Genomic DNA, 17137 nt, shown 5'->3' with positions numbered 1-17137 from the left:
TTGATATTATGTGATTTGTACTTTGTTAGTTTGTTACTATTGTTGCCACTCTAAGGACCCCGGGTGTATTTTGATAACTTCTGCCACAAAGCGTGAGTTTTCTACATTTAACCAGTAATAGAGAGGGGGGAAAGACACATCTACATCTTAATCACATCGACCCAGAAATTACATACAGTATTTTATTTCTCATTTCATTGGTAACAATGAGGCCCATAGTAGATAAAAAGGAAACCTCAGAAATTTAGTCCCTACCTGGACATGACACTTATTTCTACAAGACTGAAGGCGGTGTGGGGAGAGAGTGTGGTTACAGTTATCTCTAGCACTAACTTTAATCAATTTAATTGGATTTTTGTTTTTAAATCCCAGGGCACTTGTCAAACAAATTCTTAGGAAGCACCCAAGTAGAAGTGCTATGGAATTGAAGTGAAGGAGGGAGAGAGAGTACCATGCTGTCAACTCAGCTTTGCCCTGGAGGACAGGAGACAGTGATTAGTGGGCGCCTTTGAAGGAACAGGACACCACAGTGTGAGTACCATTAAGACTGTGATTAAAATAATGTTATTTATATAATGTTATTTTAATGTTATTAAAATAATAACCCTTTCAAAGACAATTCTGTCAACTGCCATGTACTCTATTGGAAGTTCCCTGAAATTCAATCTCTTTAAAATAATTCTTGATCAATGCATCTCTTAAAGTTTGTAAGTGCGTTACAGTTTCTCTTGGACACTAACATTTATGAAGCTGCTAAAGCAATTCAACATAACTAGGGAATTGGGCTCCTCCCCCTACCCTGCCCCACCTGCAATGTCCTGGTTGAGTCAAGTTAAAGATATTTTGATTTCTCTTTGAAAAGTTGATGAGATGAAGCAGCTCTTAATGTCTTTATACGTACCCGTTTCAGAGAAGGAAAGGATGTTTTAGTACTAAGCACTGCACTTCGTGTTCTTTTATTACTTTGAGGTGGGGTGGTTCTTCTTCCAAAATACTGGATCTTCTTTAAGATTGTAGCTCTATAAAGAACATCTTTAAAACTGACACACGGTGGCACTATTCTTAAATAGGATCATAATAATAGGGGAAAGCCCACTACATTTTCTCCAGGATTGGCTTTATCATGGAGGAGGAGGTGGAGGATCATGATGAGCTCAAAGACAGAGATGACAAAGAAGAAAAAAATGGAAGGGAAAGAAAGAAAATGTTCATATCAACAACGGCCATTCCCAAGACCAGGGCTGAGACTTTGGTGTGATGAGTCATTGTGTGATTGCATTAACCAACAACTATGCATCGAGCACAGCTGCTGGGTGTCAAGCATCCTGAGAGCTGCACAGGAGCTTTGAATTAGCTCAGCAACAACTCCCTGCCACCCAGTCGTTCCTGACTTAAAAGGACCAAATAAAGATGCCCCTGTGCGTTCGAGGTGTGAAAGCTTACTGGGAGCCCGAAGCCTCATTTTTCTCCCCAGGAGCATAAGGTGGGTTCAAACTACTGAATTGCAGTTAGCAACCCAACACATTACTTACTGTGTGTCCAGGGCTCCTTCTTTAGTTTAGCAAGGAGGACAACCACTAAATAATGACAACAGCCTTTCATTTATAAAACCAAAAAATTAATGTGAAGACAGAATCAAAACTCATTTGGTCACGAACCCAAAGCATTGCATATATTTTAGCTGATGGAAAGCTATTTATACACCGGCTATATAAGAAGCGATTACTAAGTGCCAAGCACTGTGCCAGTCACTGAGAATACAACAGAGAAGAAGACCGGTAGGGTCCTGGCTTTCATGGAATCAGACATTTAGGGCAGTGGGTGGACACGCATTAGCAGCATGGCCAGGGAACTTGTTAGAAAGGCTATTCAGATGCATCCTTCAGCTATGGATGGCCCCATAATCTGGGGAGTAGCCGGCCAGGTGACTTTTGTTCTTGTTGAAAATATCCAAGGCATTTGGAAGTGAGGTGACAGAGAGGTCTTCCTAGCTGTGTGAGAAGCCTACACAGTATTCAAGGACCATGTTCCAGTGATGCTTCACACTCGAGGACAAGGCTCTAGCGATACCTGTCTCACCATCTCCTGCATCTCTCCTTCTTGCCCGGGCCTCTGTGTCTACTGCTGTCCTACTCGTACAATTTTGTCCCAACTCTCCTCCATGAGGGCATTCCCACATCTCCCCAACCTGCAGCACCCCCCCCCCCCACACACACACACAGCTGCAGTGGTGATCTTTCTAAAGCATACATCTGGCCATGTTATTTTCCTGGTACAGACGGAGCTGAGAGCTTGGGAGAGAGCTCCCTGTGTCCTTCCTGCAGGAATTTAGATTCAGTAGAGAACGGTGCACTTTGGATCAGACCCAGGTGCCAGCATCTGTCTGTGGCCTGCAGGATCAGCTCCCGTGTCCTTGGGGGGGCACCACGGCTTTTTGTGATCCAGCCCTGCTGTCCTCTCATGCCTTTTAATGGGTTTTCTCACACTGCAAATGGGACACCGATTGTGTAAGTTAGCAGAGTGCGTCATGCAGCCAGGCCTTTGTTCAGCTGCCCCCACCTCCTTCCTGTGGGTGTCCTTCCCCACCTTGTTCTTCAGAGAAGCTTCTACATGTTTTCAAGGTGCAACTCCAGGATCATTTCTTTTAAGCCAGAGCCTTTCCTGACTTCCAACGATAGCAATAATATGATTGCCCCCTTTGTACTTGTGTAGACCTTTATTGTCGTACCAACTTCAATAGCGTTTCAGCATATCATCAAAAACCAACGGCCCTGAAGAAGCAGTCCAAGTTGCACTGGAGGGATTGGCAAAAACAAGCTCCAGAAACTGACGTAGGAAGTGAGACGTTTTAACAATGGAGGCAATGATGGAAGCACTCATTTGTCTATGCCAAGAAGTTTGGAAGACAACTGTAGGGAAGAGATTCATATTTGTGCCCATTCCAAAGAAAGGTGACCCAAGGGAATTCAGGAATTACTCAACAATACCACTAGTATCCCATGTAAGTAAAGTCCCATTGAAGACAAGTCCATGGTGATGACGTCAGTAAACAGCCAGGGAAGTACCACAGATTCATGCCAGATTCAGAGGAGGAGATGGAATAGGATAAGAAATCATTGCTGATGGCAGATGGATTTTTGCTAAAAGTGGAGAATACCAGCAAGAAAAAAAGACGTAGGTGCCACGTCTAGTTTTCTTTAGCTTCACAAGAGGGAAAGAATCAAACCCCATGTCAGCATCACCCAAGATAGACTTCTGTGAGCCTAAGGGCAGGCATGTTTCCCCGTCTTCTTCATTAACATATCCTGGCATCAACTGTTCCACAGCACACACTTTTGGGAGGGTCCGAGGGGGGTTGGCTCACAAGTTCATTACATTGGCCACCAGATCTCACAGACTGTGGTAGTTACATAACCTGGTGTTAATTTGAGGATTCAGAGTGTGGGGGTGAAGTCTAGCCTGTCAATCAGGTAGTAGTTTGGTGACTTCATTTGCAGGCCCTAAGGAGATAAATAGTTTGCTGGAGGCGGGACACATGCTCATTCCCTGCAAGACGGTCCTGTGGAGAAGACACATGGAGAGAGGCTGGTGGAGCCAGATCTCTGGAGCAGGAGAAGCCATGCGGAGAACTCTGCCTGTGCTGAGATGCTTATGCCACTGGATCCACGAGACTTCCCATCCACTGGTCTGTGATCTTTCTGCATTCGGTGTCATTACATGTGTTTTGTGAATCTGAAGAGGACTTTAATATAGTGGTATTGGACATATGGGCTAATATTGGACTTATGGACTTGATCTGGACTGGGCTGGGATGTTTCTCAATATTCAACTTCTCTTGTATATAAAGCTCTTTCTTATACACACATGGGTGTCCATGAATTTGTTTCTCTAGTCTACCTGGACTAACACAGAGACAAAACTCAAAATTATGCACTCTGTTAAGGAAGTGAACAAGTTATAAAAGCTCAGGAGACAATTATTCAGAAAGCACAGCTCTTCTCAGTTGTGCCTGCAGGCAGGCCCCAACGATACAGACTTAAAACAAAAACATGTTCCTTCCAGGGAATTCCTAACTCCCTTTGGTGTATCCAATCAAGTATTATAGTGAGCTTATAAGCCCTCTGTAATCATGATACTCAGATTGATGTCAATCACACATGTAGGCCTATTTTACAATACCAGGTAGAGAAAACATCCATATGTATAGCAAGACCAACGCATATTACTTAACTTAAAGAAAATTAGTTTATTCTTCTCTTTTCCACCGCTCAACCATGTCTTCATTGTGTGCATACCTTGAGTCTCTGGCAGGGTGGATCCAGTAGATCCTGGCCCCCTCTCGAGCACTGCTTAACCAGCCTGGCTACTGCCCCAGAAACAACCTTTGACCCCTGGGCTGCACCATATTTCTTGCATTCCTTTCAGCCTTTATAAGTCATAATAATCAAAGAAACCATCTGAGAATCAAAAGCTTCTAAGTTTTTACATTATACTCCAGTGCCCCTGCATTGCTTCCAATGAGTAGAGCAATTGCAATGAATCCTACCTGACTCCAAGCATAAAACAAAATGAGATGTGACATGGGGCAGCTGACTTCCAGTGACATGTGAGGGGAGGGAGTGGGCAGGGGTCCCCATCAGCATCAGCTGGCCAAGGCTGATTCCTATGAGGTTGAATTCAGACTCCCCATCCTTCTTCATTCTGACACCAATTTTCCACAGTACTCTCTACTGTTCCTTGCAATGGTCACATACCTCTCACAGACAATACTGACAAGTATGGGGTCTATTAAGGAAGCTAATAACTTACAAAAGCTCAGGATGCAATTATTTGGCCAAGACAGCCTATCTTTGCCCTGGCCTCTGCCCTGCTCTTGAAATGTTAAAAGCTCTTAGGGCTGTCAATACATGCTCAAAGGACAGGTCACTGGATCATAAGCCTCAACCCATAGGCTCAATCTCTGTGGGTCAGCAAACCCAGCTCCCCAATTCAGGATTACAGGATGTCTCATTAACCACCAGCAGTATAAAGATACCACAACTTTACTTTCTGAAAGGTGACTTAAAGCACTTACTAATGAAGGTAATAAAGATACAGTCTCCAGTGTGGGTTATACCTCAGCATAAGAGTAACAAAAATGTTTCACAACTGCACCATTAGACATCATGATACATGCAGAAAAGGTAGAAATTGTTAAGAATTCCACTTAACTTTGCTTCACAATCAGTGCCCATGGAAGCAGTAGTCAAGAAATCAAATGATCTACTGCTTTGGGTAAATCTGCGGCTGCAGCAAAAAAATCTCTTTAACGTGTTAAAAAGCAGATGTGGCTTTGAGGATTAAGGTGCACCTTCTCCAAGCTATAGCAACTTCAGTTGCCTCAGACGAATGCAAAAACTGGACGACGACTAATGAAGAATTTTGGCACTGGTAAAGAATATTGCATATAGTACGAACTGCTGAAGGAATGAACACATCTTTGACCAAATAAAGCAAGAATATTCCTTAGAAGAGCGACAGTGGCAGTTCCCCTCACATGCTTTGAACCATGTCTCTGAAGGACACCGGGTTTGGTGAGGTAGAGGGTCATTGAAAGAGAGGAGTTGGAGCCCCTCAAAATGGTGGAGTGACACATGGCTGCAGCCATAAGCTCACACAGCAATGATTTGAGGCTCGTGTAGCAGCAGGTGCCCCTTCTCGGGAACACAGGCTCCCTGTGAGTTAGAACCTATGCAAGGGCATCTGACAACAGAAACAGCAAATGACCTAGTCAAACCTGAATCAAGCATTACTCAAGGTGAAGGTAGATGCCCTGAACTGTGATGGGCAGTCCATTTACACAAAAACTAACCTAGAAAAGTTAAGCTTGGCCCAAATTTTTCTGTAGAACTGAGAAAGAAGGTAAAAGACTCTATTCTGAAACAATTGTGCTTCAAAGGCATTACCCCAAAGAGGTATTCGAATGTCCAGGCGGTTCCGATGTAGACTATGCGGTAAATTCTTTACCTAAAGAAGAAAAAAATACATTGAAACCCTCCCTTCCCCACCAAAAAACAAAACAAACATTGGGACCTTGGTGGGCAACTGATAGTCATTAAATGTCGTTTGCTGATTTGCTGTTCTTTTTTTGTTTTTATTCTCTTTAGAGATCCACAATCAGCTCTGAGCAAATAAAAACTTTTCGATTATTTACAGACTTTATCCATTCTTCCCTATTCTTGTTCGGCATCCGGTGTGATAGCTGGCGCTCTGGCCAGATCTGGCAAAGAAATTTTTAAAATTACCAACAACTTTGCTATAGCTACAAAAGCATTATATTTTTAAAGAAACAGAAACTAAGCAGAACTAAGGGAGGTAAATAGTCTCATAACAATTCCTTACATTTTTCCTGATCTTGAAAAACACACACAAAATAATGCTGTGTTGTAACTTGTATCTCCAAACATAATCTTAACATCGTCTCATATAGATATTATAATATTTTTATTGGCTGTATAGTATTTGGATGTACCACAAAATAAATACACAATGTCAGAACGTTGAGCATTTGGGGTATTCATTGATACCACTCTAGGAGGTGCATTCTTGAGGTGGCACTCACTGCCACCGAGTGGACTGCGACTCCCAGTGACCCTACAGGGCAGGGTAGGTTTTTGAAACGGGGGCACAACGCCTCACCTTTCCCCGAGGCTACTGCACTCATTTCCTTAATTCTTTACAATAATTCCCACAGAGCATTAGGGTGCCTCCGCTTCGACAATATGGGAGATTCGGGCCATTAGAATTACACACACAACCTTTTTCGATGGGCGCAATGGTTTCATTGTCATCGTTTCGGTAATTTGGGAATCAATGAAGTTCTGAGCGGCGTGATTCTGTGAAGGCGAAACTGACTGCGGCCACCTCCCTGAGTTTGACCTTAGTCAAGGTGACGCCAGCGAAGACACGCGGCGCGGAGGGCGCGGAGGCGTCTGCGCGCGAACGCGCAACTCCGTGCGTGCGCCTGCGCATATGAACGCGCACCTCCGTGCGTGCGTCTGCGTGCGACCGCGCAATTCCGTGCGTGCGCCTGCGCGTACGAACGCGCATCCCGTGCGTGCGTCTGCGCGTGCGCAGGAGAGCGTCATCAGCAGGGGCCGAGTCTGAGACCTGGTGCGGGGCCTCGTGCGGTGTTTGGTCGCTTACCTCCGTCCTGACCCTTCCACTGTCAAGTCGGGTCGGCATTAAACCACGGCCCGGTTTCTTTTCATTTTGTATCCATTTCTGCGCGCGCGCGGGGGTGTGTGTAGTAGGTGAGTGGTTCGGACGCTTGAGGGGCGGTACAGAAAATGACCACACCCCCTCTCCAACCTTTGTCTCACCGCAGAGGTCCTCCGAACTCCAAAAAACCTCACTGCCATCGAGTGGAATCTGACCCTAGAGACCCTATAGGACGGGAGAGATTAGAACTCCCCTCTGTGAGTGTATGGGAACAGAAAGCCTCATCTTTCTCCGTTTTGAATTGCTGACCTTATGGTTAGATTACAGAAGTTTGTACTGATGTGGAGAACCCCACCCTGTCCCCATGCTTACCCCCGCGCCCCCCCTCCCCCCAGCCCCAATGCGCCATCTTCTGGAGGCCCTTTTGGAAGGGCTGGCTATCACTAAAGGCCATTTTCCCCTACCCCCCAAAATAGGCCCATAAATAAGACCCAGAGATGCTATTTACAGTGTGTGATTACTGAGAAAGGATCCTTCCCTGAAGTCAACATTAGTTTAAGGGTCTTTTTTTTTCTTTCTTTTTAAAATCGTTTTATTAGGGGCTCATACAACTCATCACACTCCTATGTACATCATTGTGTCAAGCACATTTGTACATTTGTTGCCATCATCATTCTTAAAATATTTCTATTTGAGTCCGTGATATCAGCTCCTCATTTTCCCCCTCCCTCCCCACCCCTCTCCCTCACGAACCCTTGATTATTTATAAATTATTATTATTTTGTCATGTCTTACACTGCCCAATGTCTCCCTTCACCCACTTTTCTGTTGTCTATCCCCCAGGGAGGAGGTAATAATGTAGATCCTTGTGATTGGTTCCCCCTTTCTACCCACCCTCCCAATACCCTCCTGGTATCACTACTCTCATTATTGGTCCTGAGGGGTTTTTCTGTCCTGGATTCCCTGTGTTTCCAGTTCTCTTCTGTACCAGTGTATATCCTCTGGTCTAGTTGGATTGTAAGGTAGAATTGGAGTTCTGATAGTGGGGGTGAGGTGGGGAGGAAGCATTAAAAAAACTAGAGGAAAGTTGTATGTTTTGTTGTTGCTATTCTGTACCATGACTGGATTGTCTCCTCTAAGGGTCTCTATTTATTTATTTTAATTGTATAAATCTTTTGGTGAATTGAATGGATCATCAGTTCACCTCCTTGTCTTCTAATATGTTGGAGCAGGGGTCTTCAAATTTTTTAAACGGGGTCAGTTCACTGTCCCTCAGACCCGTATATAGTTTAAAATAAAACTGAGCAAACTCCTATGCACACTGCACATATCTTATTTTGAAGTAAAAAAAGCCAAACGGGGCAAAAACACGTGGTGGGCTGGATAACTGTCCTTGGCCGGCTGCATGTGGCCCACGGGCCGTAGTTTGAGGACGCCTATGTTAGAGTATTTAGAAAGCAGGTAATTTCATAATATATAAGTTAAAATTACATAGCACCATTTTTCCTGAGCTGAATTTAATAGCTCAAAAGCAGCACCTAAAGAACTTAGACATGTGGTTTAGGCCTTTAGGTTATTTTGAACAATGTTAAATAGCTTCTGGATTTGTTGTGATCTGTTACAGGAATGTGCTTCTGATCATCTGAATTTCAGTCATGTTACACTACTTGCAAGATTTCAAAAAAGTTACAAGCCATCATCTTCTGTATTCAAGATTAAGCCAGTGGTTAAGAAGTCAAAGTTACTTTGGAACTGTATCGACATCCAATCTGCGAAGGCGGGTTGTCATTACAGGCATTGGCTTAGTGACTCCCCTTGGTATTGGAACTCAGTTGGTATGGGATCGCCTGATCCAAGGACGGAGTGGAATTGTCTCACTGGTTGGTGAAGCATATAAGAATATTCCTTGCCGTGTTGCAGCTTATGTGCCAAGAGGTTCCGATGAAGACCAGTTCAATGAACAAAAGTTTGTGTCCAAATCAGATATGAAATCCATGTCTGCACCAACCATCATGGCCATCGGTGCTTCCGAGTTAGCCCTGAAAGATGCAGGCTGGTGTCCTCAATCAGAAACTGATCAAGCAGCTACTGGTGTTGCGATTGGCATGGGAATGGTTCCTCTTGAAGTTATTTCAGAAACTGCTTTGATGTTTCAGACAAAAGGTTACAACAAAGTCAGTCCATTCTTTGTCCCTAGGATTCTGGTCAATATGGCTGCCGGCCAGATCAGCATTCGATATGGACTCAAAGGTCCCAATCATGCAGTATCCACAGCCTGTACCACCGGAGCTCATGCTGTAGGAGATTCCTTTAGGTTTATAGCCCATGGTGATGCTGATGTGATGGTGGCTGGGGGTACAGATTCTTGTATTAGCCCATTATCCCTTGCGGGGTTTTCCAGAGCCCGGGCTCTGAGCACAAACTCTGATCCTAAGTCAGCATGTCGGCCATTTCATCCAAAGAGAGATGGTTTTGTGATGGGAGAAGGTGCAGCTGTGCTTGTGCTGGAAGAACATGAACATGCTGTTCAGAGAGGAGCTCGGATTTATGCCGAAATTTTGGGCTATGGACTCTCAGGTGATGCTGGTCACATAACTGCCCCGGATCCTGAAGGAGAAGGTGCCTTAAGGTAAAGATTGTTTGTCTCTTTCAAAATCATACTTCAATTTAGACTCTTTGGAGTTCCAAGTTAGGAAAACTGGTTTTATCCGCTTGTCCTTGTGTGTGGTAGCTCCATGATTTTCTCATTTTAAGGTAAACGTAGTTTTGACCTCCTTCCATCATGTTTGGACTGTCGGCAAGCCTCTGAACAGCCTTAGGAAACTTGCGTTAGCCAGGGCCAATGTGCCTTTGCCAACTGTTCCTGCACCAAGTTGTACTTAACAGCCGACGGCCTGCTCCCTCCCACTCCCCTTCTCCAGACCTGCGCCACACTTGGGCAGTGCAGTCAGCCCTAGCTTTCTAACCTGCCTGTTCTGTCACATTTCAACATAGGGTTTTGTTCATAACTCTATTGAAGCGTCTCACTCTTTAATGTGCGTACAAATCAACCAAAGATCTTGTGAAAACGCAGATTCTGACTCTCTAGGTCCAGGGTAGTGCCTCTGATTCCGCATTTCCAACCAGATGTGCTTGCTGACTACACATTAGGAAGCAAGCTGCCACACCGAAAAGAGATCGGTTGTGACTTCTGTTCAGAGCAAAACAGCCCAATATGATTGTTCCCTAATCGTTAGACCACACAAGCCAGGCTTTAACCGGCTACATTAGGTAGGAGTTGGCACCTTTTTCTTTGGCAAATAAATAAGTAAATAGTAAATATTCTTCACTCTGTGGGCCACCAGGTCTCTGCGGCAACTACTCTGCCTTTGTAGCACAGTAAGTATGTGAAATGCATACAGAAACAGACCGCTGACCTGGCAATGGCTTACCAACCCCTGAACTACACTTCTGCATTTTAGTGGATGGTTGCTGGTGCTAGAAATATGCATAGTAACCAGCTACTTGAGAAACAGTCGTAGTTAGCATATTTCCAAGTATATACTGAATTGTCTTTTAGAAAATATCTATAGCCTGGAAAGCAGTTTTATTTTTAAAAGCAGGTGTTAAATATCTGTAAGGCTTTGTAAATTTCTTTTGAAAGTTTTTGATTTTCAGTTCTTTGTGGGTTTTTGTTGTTGGTATCGTTTTGTGCTTCTTCCATTTAGAATTCCTATAGCCATCCATAAAGAAAAGTTTGAAAGATAATTTGAAGCCTTGAAATGAAAATGTAAAACTTTCAGGTCACTGGAAAATACACTAAGTTGACATTTAAATGTGAAAGAAAAATGAAAAGCTATAAATTATTTCCCACATTTCTATCACTCCCCTCTCTCTTTCAAGAGAAAAAAAAATCCAGAAAAAAGTTCTAGGCTTGAGTCAACATAGCATTTTACTTTAGGAAAAAATGCCAGTTCAAATAAGTGGAGATATATTTGATTTTAGGCATGATAGAATCTGTATGTTTATTTAATGGTGATGAATTAGTTCCAAATAATGGGGTGACTTGTTTTGTATTCCCATACAGTTGGCCACCTAAGCCACCTGGTAGTCCACAATTCTGTTCTCAGTTCTGTTCAGGGTTCTAAGAGTAAAGGATTATTGTCCTCCATTGTACAGCTTATACCTATGTGATAAGCTAGAACAATAATATTTCCCTGTTAAAAGTAATCTTTGTTCTGATCAATTCAATGTCTCTTTTTATTTTATTAGATGCATGGTTGCTGCTGTTAAAGATGCAAATGTACAACCTGAGGAGATAACCTATGTCAATGCCCATGCTACTTCAACACCTCTGGGAGATGCTGCGGAAAACAAAGCGATCAAACGTCTTTTCAAAGACCATGCATATGCCCTTGCTGTTTCTTCCACTAAAGGGGCCACGGGACATCTGCTGGGAGCTGCGGGGGCAGTTGAGGCAGCTTTTACTGCCCTGGCTTGTTATGACCGAAAACTACCACCTACTTTAAACCTGGATTGTACAGAACCAGAATTTGATCTCAATTATGTTCCACTAAAGACACAGGAATGGAAAATCGAGAAAAGATGCATTGGGCTTTCCAATTCCTTTGGCTTTGGTGGAACTAATGCAACACTTTGTATTGCTGGCATGTAGGCTAATTCTTTGGTTATAACTCATCTATTTTTAAAATATTATCAGTGAGTGGAATATTTTAGGAAAAGAAATAATGTGTTTATATAAATACATAGATACCAATGTCTGGATGTACTATCTGTGTCAAGGTTCTGAATCTGAAGCATGTCACAATGGTCATTATGGGCCAGATCACTGTGGGTGGGACTGGGGGAGGCTGTCTTCATGTGCATTACAGAGTCTTTGCTTATACTCACTAAACTCCAGAAGCATACTGCCAGCGATGACAAAAGTCATCTCCAGGCTTGGCGCATGGAGGGCAAAACTACTCCACGTGTGAACCACTGATCTGTGGAGAAGCCCTGATGGGGTAGTGGTTCCGAATTGGGCTGCACTAACCACAAGGTCGGCAGTGGAGGAAGACAAGGTTTTCTACTCCGGAAAGACTCACAGTCTCAGGCACCCACAGGGGCAGTTCTAACCTGCGTAGTAGGGTCGCTGTGAGTCGGCATCGACTTGGGGGCAGTGAGGTTTTGATTGTTTGGAAGCAGGGCTGTTGCATTGCATGAGTCCAAGTACATCATTCCCATACATTCTGTAGAGCTAGAATACAGCATAATCATTTGCATCGTTGGACAACTTTTTTTTAGTATAACTTCACTTAGTACACGGATCTGCTTAGACTCTGATCCAGCCCTTTGCACATTATTTGCATAACTCTAAGAAATTAAGGAAATTTCCCCAGACTTACAAGACACTGGCCTTTTGAAGTTAGGACGTGAAAATGGTTTGGCATTTTTTAATCTGCTTTGCATTTATGGTGGGTGCCTAGTAATTCAAGGAGAAAAAAAAGTCTTTGAAAGTGGCACACAAATGCTGACTCATGCCATGTCTGCTTGGTCCACCCATATTGCAGCTATGGTAGATTGTGTGTGTGTGCTTCCAGCAACCCGTCACGAGTCCTAGTGGTTCACTTTCCCGAAGGTCTAGAAATGTCATTCGTCCTCAGCAGGCTGTGAGGGTTGAGAGGGGAAAGGAGACAAGGGACCCAGAGGTGTTCCTCATCCAGTGAGGGATGGGAGTTGAAGGAATGGCTCCGCCTCCTCTCAGAGGGCTCCCTAAGGTTCTGCCTAGTCTTGGGAACCCTATCGGGCAGTTCTACTTTGATCCCATCAGGTCGCCATGAGTCGGAATCAACAATATTCTACAGAGGGTTTTGACAGCAGTAACCAGCTCAGTCATATTCCCTTTAGTATTTTTTTTCCCCTTCTCTGTCGCCCCTGGTTTTCAACTGTGGTCCCACCTTGTCTCTGATGTGCTTCCAGGGCACCGAAACAGGCAGGAAGGTTGAGGTTTACTATATGTCAGACAAAGTGACTAAGGATAAATGGAATGCATCTGAGGACGTGAAAAGGGTACCCCACATTTGAATATGCACGAATATGTTGCTCACCCATTGGTTTGGTTACAACACCTTATGCCTGTAAGACTCAAGCCGTGTGATCACATACCTGTGCTGTGAGCAGATGTGACTCTGATCCTATCGGGCAGAGTAGAACGACCTCCTAGGGCTTCCCTCGGAGCTGACCAGCAGATCTTTCCTCCTGCAGAGTGGCTGCCAGCTTCGAAGCTATCCATAGCTGAGCATTTACCGAAGGCACCACCACAGCTCCTTTCACACACTGCAAGAACCCCTCGAAGGTAAGTCAGTCCCTTCCCACGTTGGCCTTACCGGGCAGCGTGGAGCTCCCGTCAATAACTGTAAGCAGCTTTCATTCTCACTGGCACACAGTCACTTGCTTAACCGAGATGTGCTGTGTGCCAACTGTTGGCTTGGTTTTATTCCAGTCACCAAGACTTGAGGCCTAATGGAAGTTGAGGCCCTGAGAGTAAATCAGTCTCAGTAGGTTAATGGGGAAGGAAGGGAAGAAAGGAAGTTTCATTCTAGGGAAATAGAATGTGGAAAGGTCTGGAGGTTAGAGAAGGCCCTGGTACTAAGCATAAATGTATATAGCTTGAGGTGAAGCGAGGAGGAGGCAAACTCAGAGAATCTGGTGGAGGTGGCAAAGAATCTTAAATGTTAAGAAATCAAGACCAATTGGAAGTCACTTAAGGCTGAGGTGGTGAGATGACTAACGTGCTGATTTGTTTAGGCGGAACTTTTTTTCCAGGATTCTTTGCATCGTGTTTCTGTTTAGGGAGGGCCATAAGAGAGTTTGGTTTTTTTCCGTAGAGGATTTGGAGAGTAGAAGTGAGACAACTGTTTGTAGTTCATACGTGTATAAATCATTGCATCTGCTGGCTCATCTCAGTTCTGTGAGGCAGCACTGGGTCTGTCACGGCTACACCGGCTTCTGGATCCTCTTTCAGCTCTTTACTCTGGTATTAGAGCTTACTGTTGGAGCTGTATATCCATTGCTCCCTGACTGTCTGCCCTGTGGACTTCAAACTTCAGCGTCAGAATAGAGCAGGTGTGATCTTTCAGCCAAGTTACAGGTTTATAAAGTGAAGTGGAACCCTTGAGGAATGTGCCCCTCAGACTAATCCCGCACACGAGACCAAAAGCACAGCGGTTGTCAAAGCTCAGAAAGCAGAAAGGGGCAGGAGAGAAGGACAAAGGAGAAAAGAATGCTGTCACAGCGAGGGAGTTGTAACCAATGTTATCAAACAAACTATACATTGTCGACTGGAAAACCAATTTAGTCTCCATTCTTTCACCAAACCAAAAGAAAAAATTAAAAGGAAGAAAAAGGTAACCGGTGAACATAACGCTCTTACAGTGACCATTTAACCAGTTTTTACTATTGTGTAGTCAAATCCCTATAACAAATTATCTCACTACTATTAACTGTGTCTTAATGGTTCTGTTTTTTTTTTTATGAACCCTGACTGACAGGAAAAAGAATGGGTGTTATAGAATGACATAAGTACATTTCATTTTAGAAGCATCACTGGCTGCAGAGTGGAGTGATTGTAAGAAGCCAGTAGGGAATCCAATCTGAAGAGTCAAGTTCAGGTAAGAGAAGATGGTGGCCTGAAAGAAGCAGAGTGTTCTGATTAAAGGTTCTACCAAAGTTGGAAAAAATCTGCACTTTTTCCCCCTTCCTCTTCAAAAGAGAATTTTTAGCTAACAAAATTAGTAAACTGACAAAATAATAATAATTTATAAATTATCAAGGGTTCAGGGGTGAGAAGGGAGGGGGAAAATGAGGAGCTGATACCAAGTAGAAAGTGGGTGTTTTGAGAATGATGATGGCAACATATGTACAAATGTGCTGGACACAATTGAAGTATGTATGGATTATGATAAGAGTTGTATGGGCCCCTAATAAAATGATTTTAAAAATTAGTAAACTCAAAGGTCGGACAGCTTCAGGCAGGGTGGGATCCCAGGACTCAAGTGACATTTTTGTTTTTGTTTTGTTTTTTTTCAAGTGACATTTTTGTAGCTGAGTCTGTCCATTTCACTTAAAGTATTTTTGCTGTTGGTGCTAAAAATATACACAGGATATACAGCTGAGGTCTAATTTGACTACAATAAAACGCACTCGTTTTACTTCAATGGACAGTGTATGCACATGCCACGTTGTGCTGCACTGAATTATTTGGTTTGGCTCTACTAACCTTAGCCTTTGTAACTCCCACCAAATGGTTGGATGGACTCATGCAAACAAGGTATGTGGAAATCTAATGTGGGGATTGGTCAGTTTGCCATCCTACTGGGTTTGAAAGGAGTCATCTCAGAAGCAGGAATGGGGGGGATTTCATTACTGTGAAGAAAACCAGGTGTGTAGTGGTCCTCCAGACCCTGAACCCCCCCTGCCCATTGAACCTCCCCCATCCAGGAGTCTGAGGGCTGTGAACCAGTGATGTGCAGTAACAGTAGCCATAGAAGCGACAGCACTGGGAATAGGAGACGGAGAAGCTGAGAGCTTCCAGGCAGGAAACTCTGGCAAATTAAAGTCCACGTACTTAATTAAAGGAGCTAGGTTTTCAGACACAGCTGAGTGTCTTTAGGATGAAGCTATGGCAGAATGGAGTGCTCTTTGGGCAATAATAGGCAGTGCTAAATGAGTTTTGTAACACGACTGAGCAGGGCAGAGGGAAAGGGGCCTAGAGGCCAAGGACCAGAGGGAGGTATAACTGCAGGCTTGATCCAGCTGGAAAAACTGTATCCTGAGCATCCTGATTCCGAATTGTAAACTGTTAACTTCCCTAACAAGCCCTATAATTGTGAGTGTGGTCTGTGAGTTCTGTGTGGTCATTGTAATGAATTCGCACACCCAGCAGAGAACTGGATCCTGTCTTGGGATTGCTGGTGTCAGACTTGGTAAAGGAGATGGAGGGTGGGAGCATATCTGACCTGCCCTTCTTAGCAATTGGCCGTGGCTGATGTTGAGCTTGATTTCTTCCTTCCCCTGGTGATGCCACGTTGCTCCCAGGCCAGTTTTGCACATGCAGTCACCGCCTAGATCCAAGTAACATTTCCCTCATCCCTCAAATCTTCTTATGCCTTTACAGTAAGTCACTCTTGCCCCGGACAGCCACTAGCTAATTCTCCATTGTGCTAGATAAGATTTGTCTTTTTCTGGAATTTTATATAAATGGACAGGATGGTCTCGTTGGGTATTCCTTCTTTCAGATACAGTGTATTTGAAATGTATTCCCTTTTATTAAGTGTATTAGTAATTCTTTTTGCTGTTTTTAAAAATTTGATTTAGACACTCTGGATTTTGACCTGCCCTTGTCCCAATCAACTCATACCTTTACCTTTTAATTTACCTCTGTTATATTGTGAACTGAATATGTATTGCTCTGAACAGGAAGAGAACCCTGTGTTGATTTTGAAAAGCTGGCAAACCATGATAGCTTCTGAAGCAGATAGCCCTTCCTCCTAAAGCATAAGTGTACAGGGTTGTAACAATTTTGCCTCTAAATTACACCCTGAATAGTCACTGCCCTGCATCTCCACTGCTAAGAAATATAATTTCTCATTGAATTGTTGCATGAGATGCCTTCTTTTTGTCTTTCATTTTCTATTTTCCACTGCATCCCAAATATAATTCATTCAATTTCTTCACGTATCCAGGTTGATCTTTGTGCAGCATACATCAGATCATGTCATTTACCTCCAAAACACCGTCCAGCCATTTTTCCCATTTGATGTGGACCCTCCCTCACTCGTCAGTCTCTTCATACACTGCTTGCCTTCAAGCCATGCTGATCTCTCTCGATTCTTCAAAAACAAGTACACCACATTCACCCCCACCTTTGTGAGCATACTTGCTCACCTGTAGGCCCATT

The 17137-nt window shown here is 43.8% G+C and overlaps 1 protein-coding gene across 3 annotated transcripts; it reads left to right on the top strand.

Moving 5' to 3' along the window:
- The first annotated feature begins 383 nt into the window (after positions 1-383).
- OXSM (3-oxoacyl-ACP synthase, mitochondrial) lies at positions 384-11958 on the top strand. 3 transcript variants are annotated; one of them, XM_075547140.1, is made up of 3 exons: positions 384-531; positions 8825-9829; positions 11452-11958. In XM_075547140.1, exons 2-3 carry the CDS (start codon positions 8856-8858, stop codon positions 11852-11854), a joined length of 1377 nt encoding a protein of 458 aa, XP_075403255.1. In that variant the 5' UTR covers positions 384-531; positions 8825-8855; the 3' UTR covers positions 11855-11958. The 3 variants fall into 3 exon arrangements, with proteins under 3 accessions (XP_075403255.1, XP_075403253.1, XP_075403254.1); XM_075547138.1 differs by lacking the exon at positions 384-531 and adding an exon at positions 7123-7292; XM_075547139.1 differs by lacking the exon at positions 384-531 and adding an exon at positions 7346-7457.
- The last annotated feature ends 5179 nt before the right edge of the window (positions 11959-17137 follow it).

Source organism: Tenrec ecaudatus, chromosome 4 (assembly GCF_050624435.1).
Source record: "Tenrec ecaudatus isolate mTenEca1 chromosome 4, mTenEca1.hap1, whole genome shotgun sequence".
NCBI lineage: Eukaryota > Metazoa > Chordata > Mammalia > Afrosoricida > Tenrecidae > Tenrec > Tenrec ecaudatus.
This window is presented reverse-complemented; position numbering and strand designations above follow the sequence as displayed.

What these genes read in the sequence shown, in the direction of transcription:
- OXSM (XM_075547140.1), top strand. Translation starts at nt 8,856, where the DNA reads ATGTTACACTACTTGCAAGATTTCAAAAAAGTTACAAGCCATCATCTT. An exon ending in GAAGGAGAAGGTGCCTTAAG is followed by an intron (nt 9,830 to 11,451) that starts GTAAAGATTGTT and finishes TTATTTTATTAG; the next exon opens with ATGCATGGTTGCTGCTGTTA.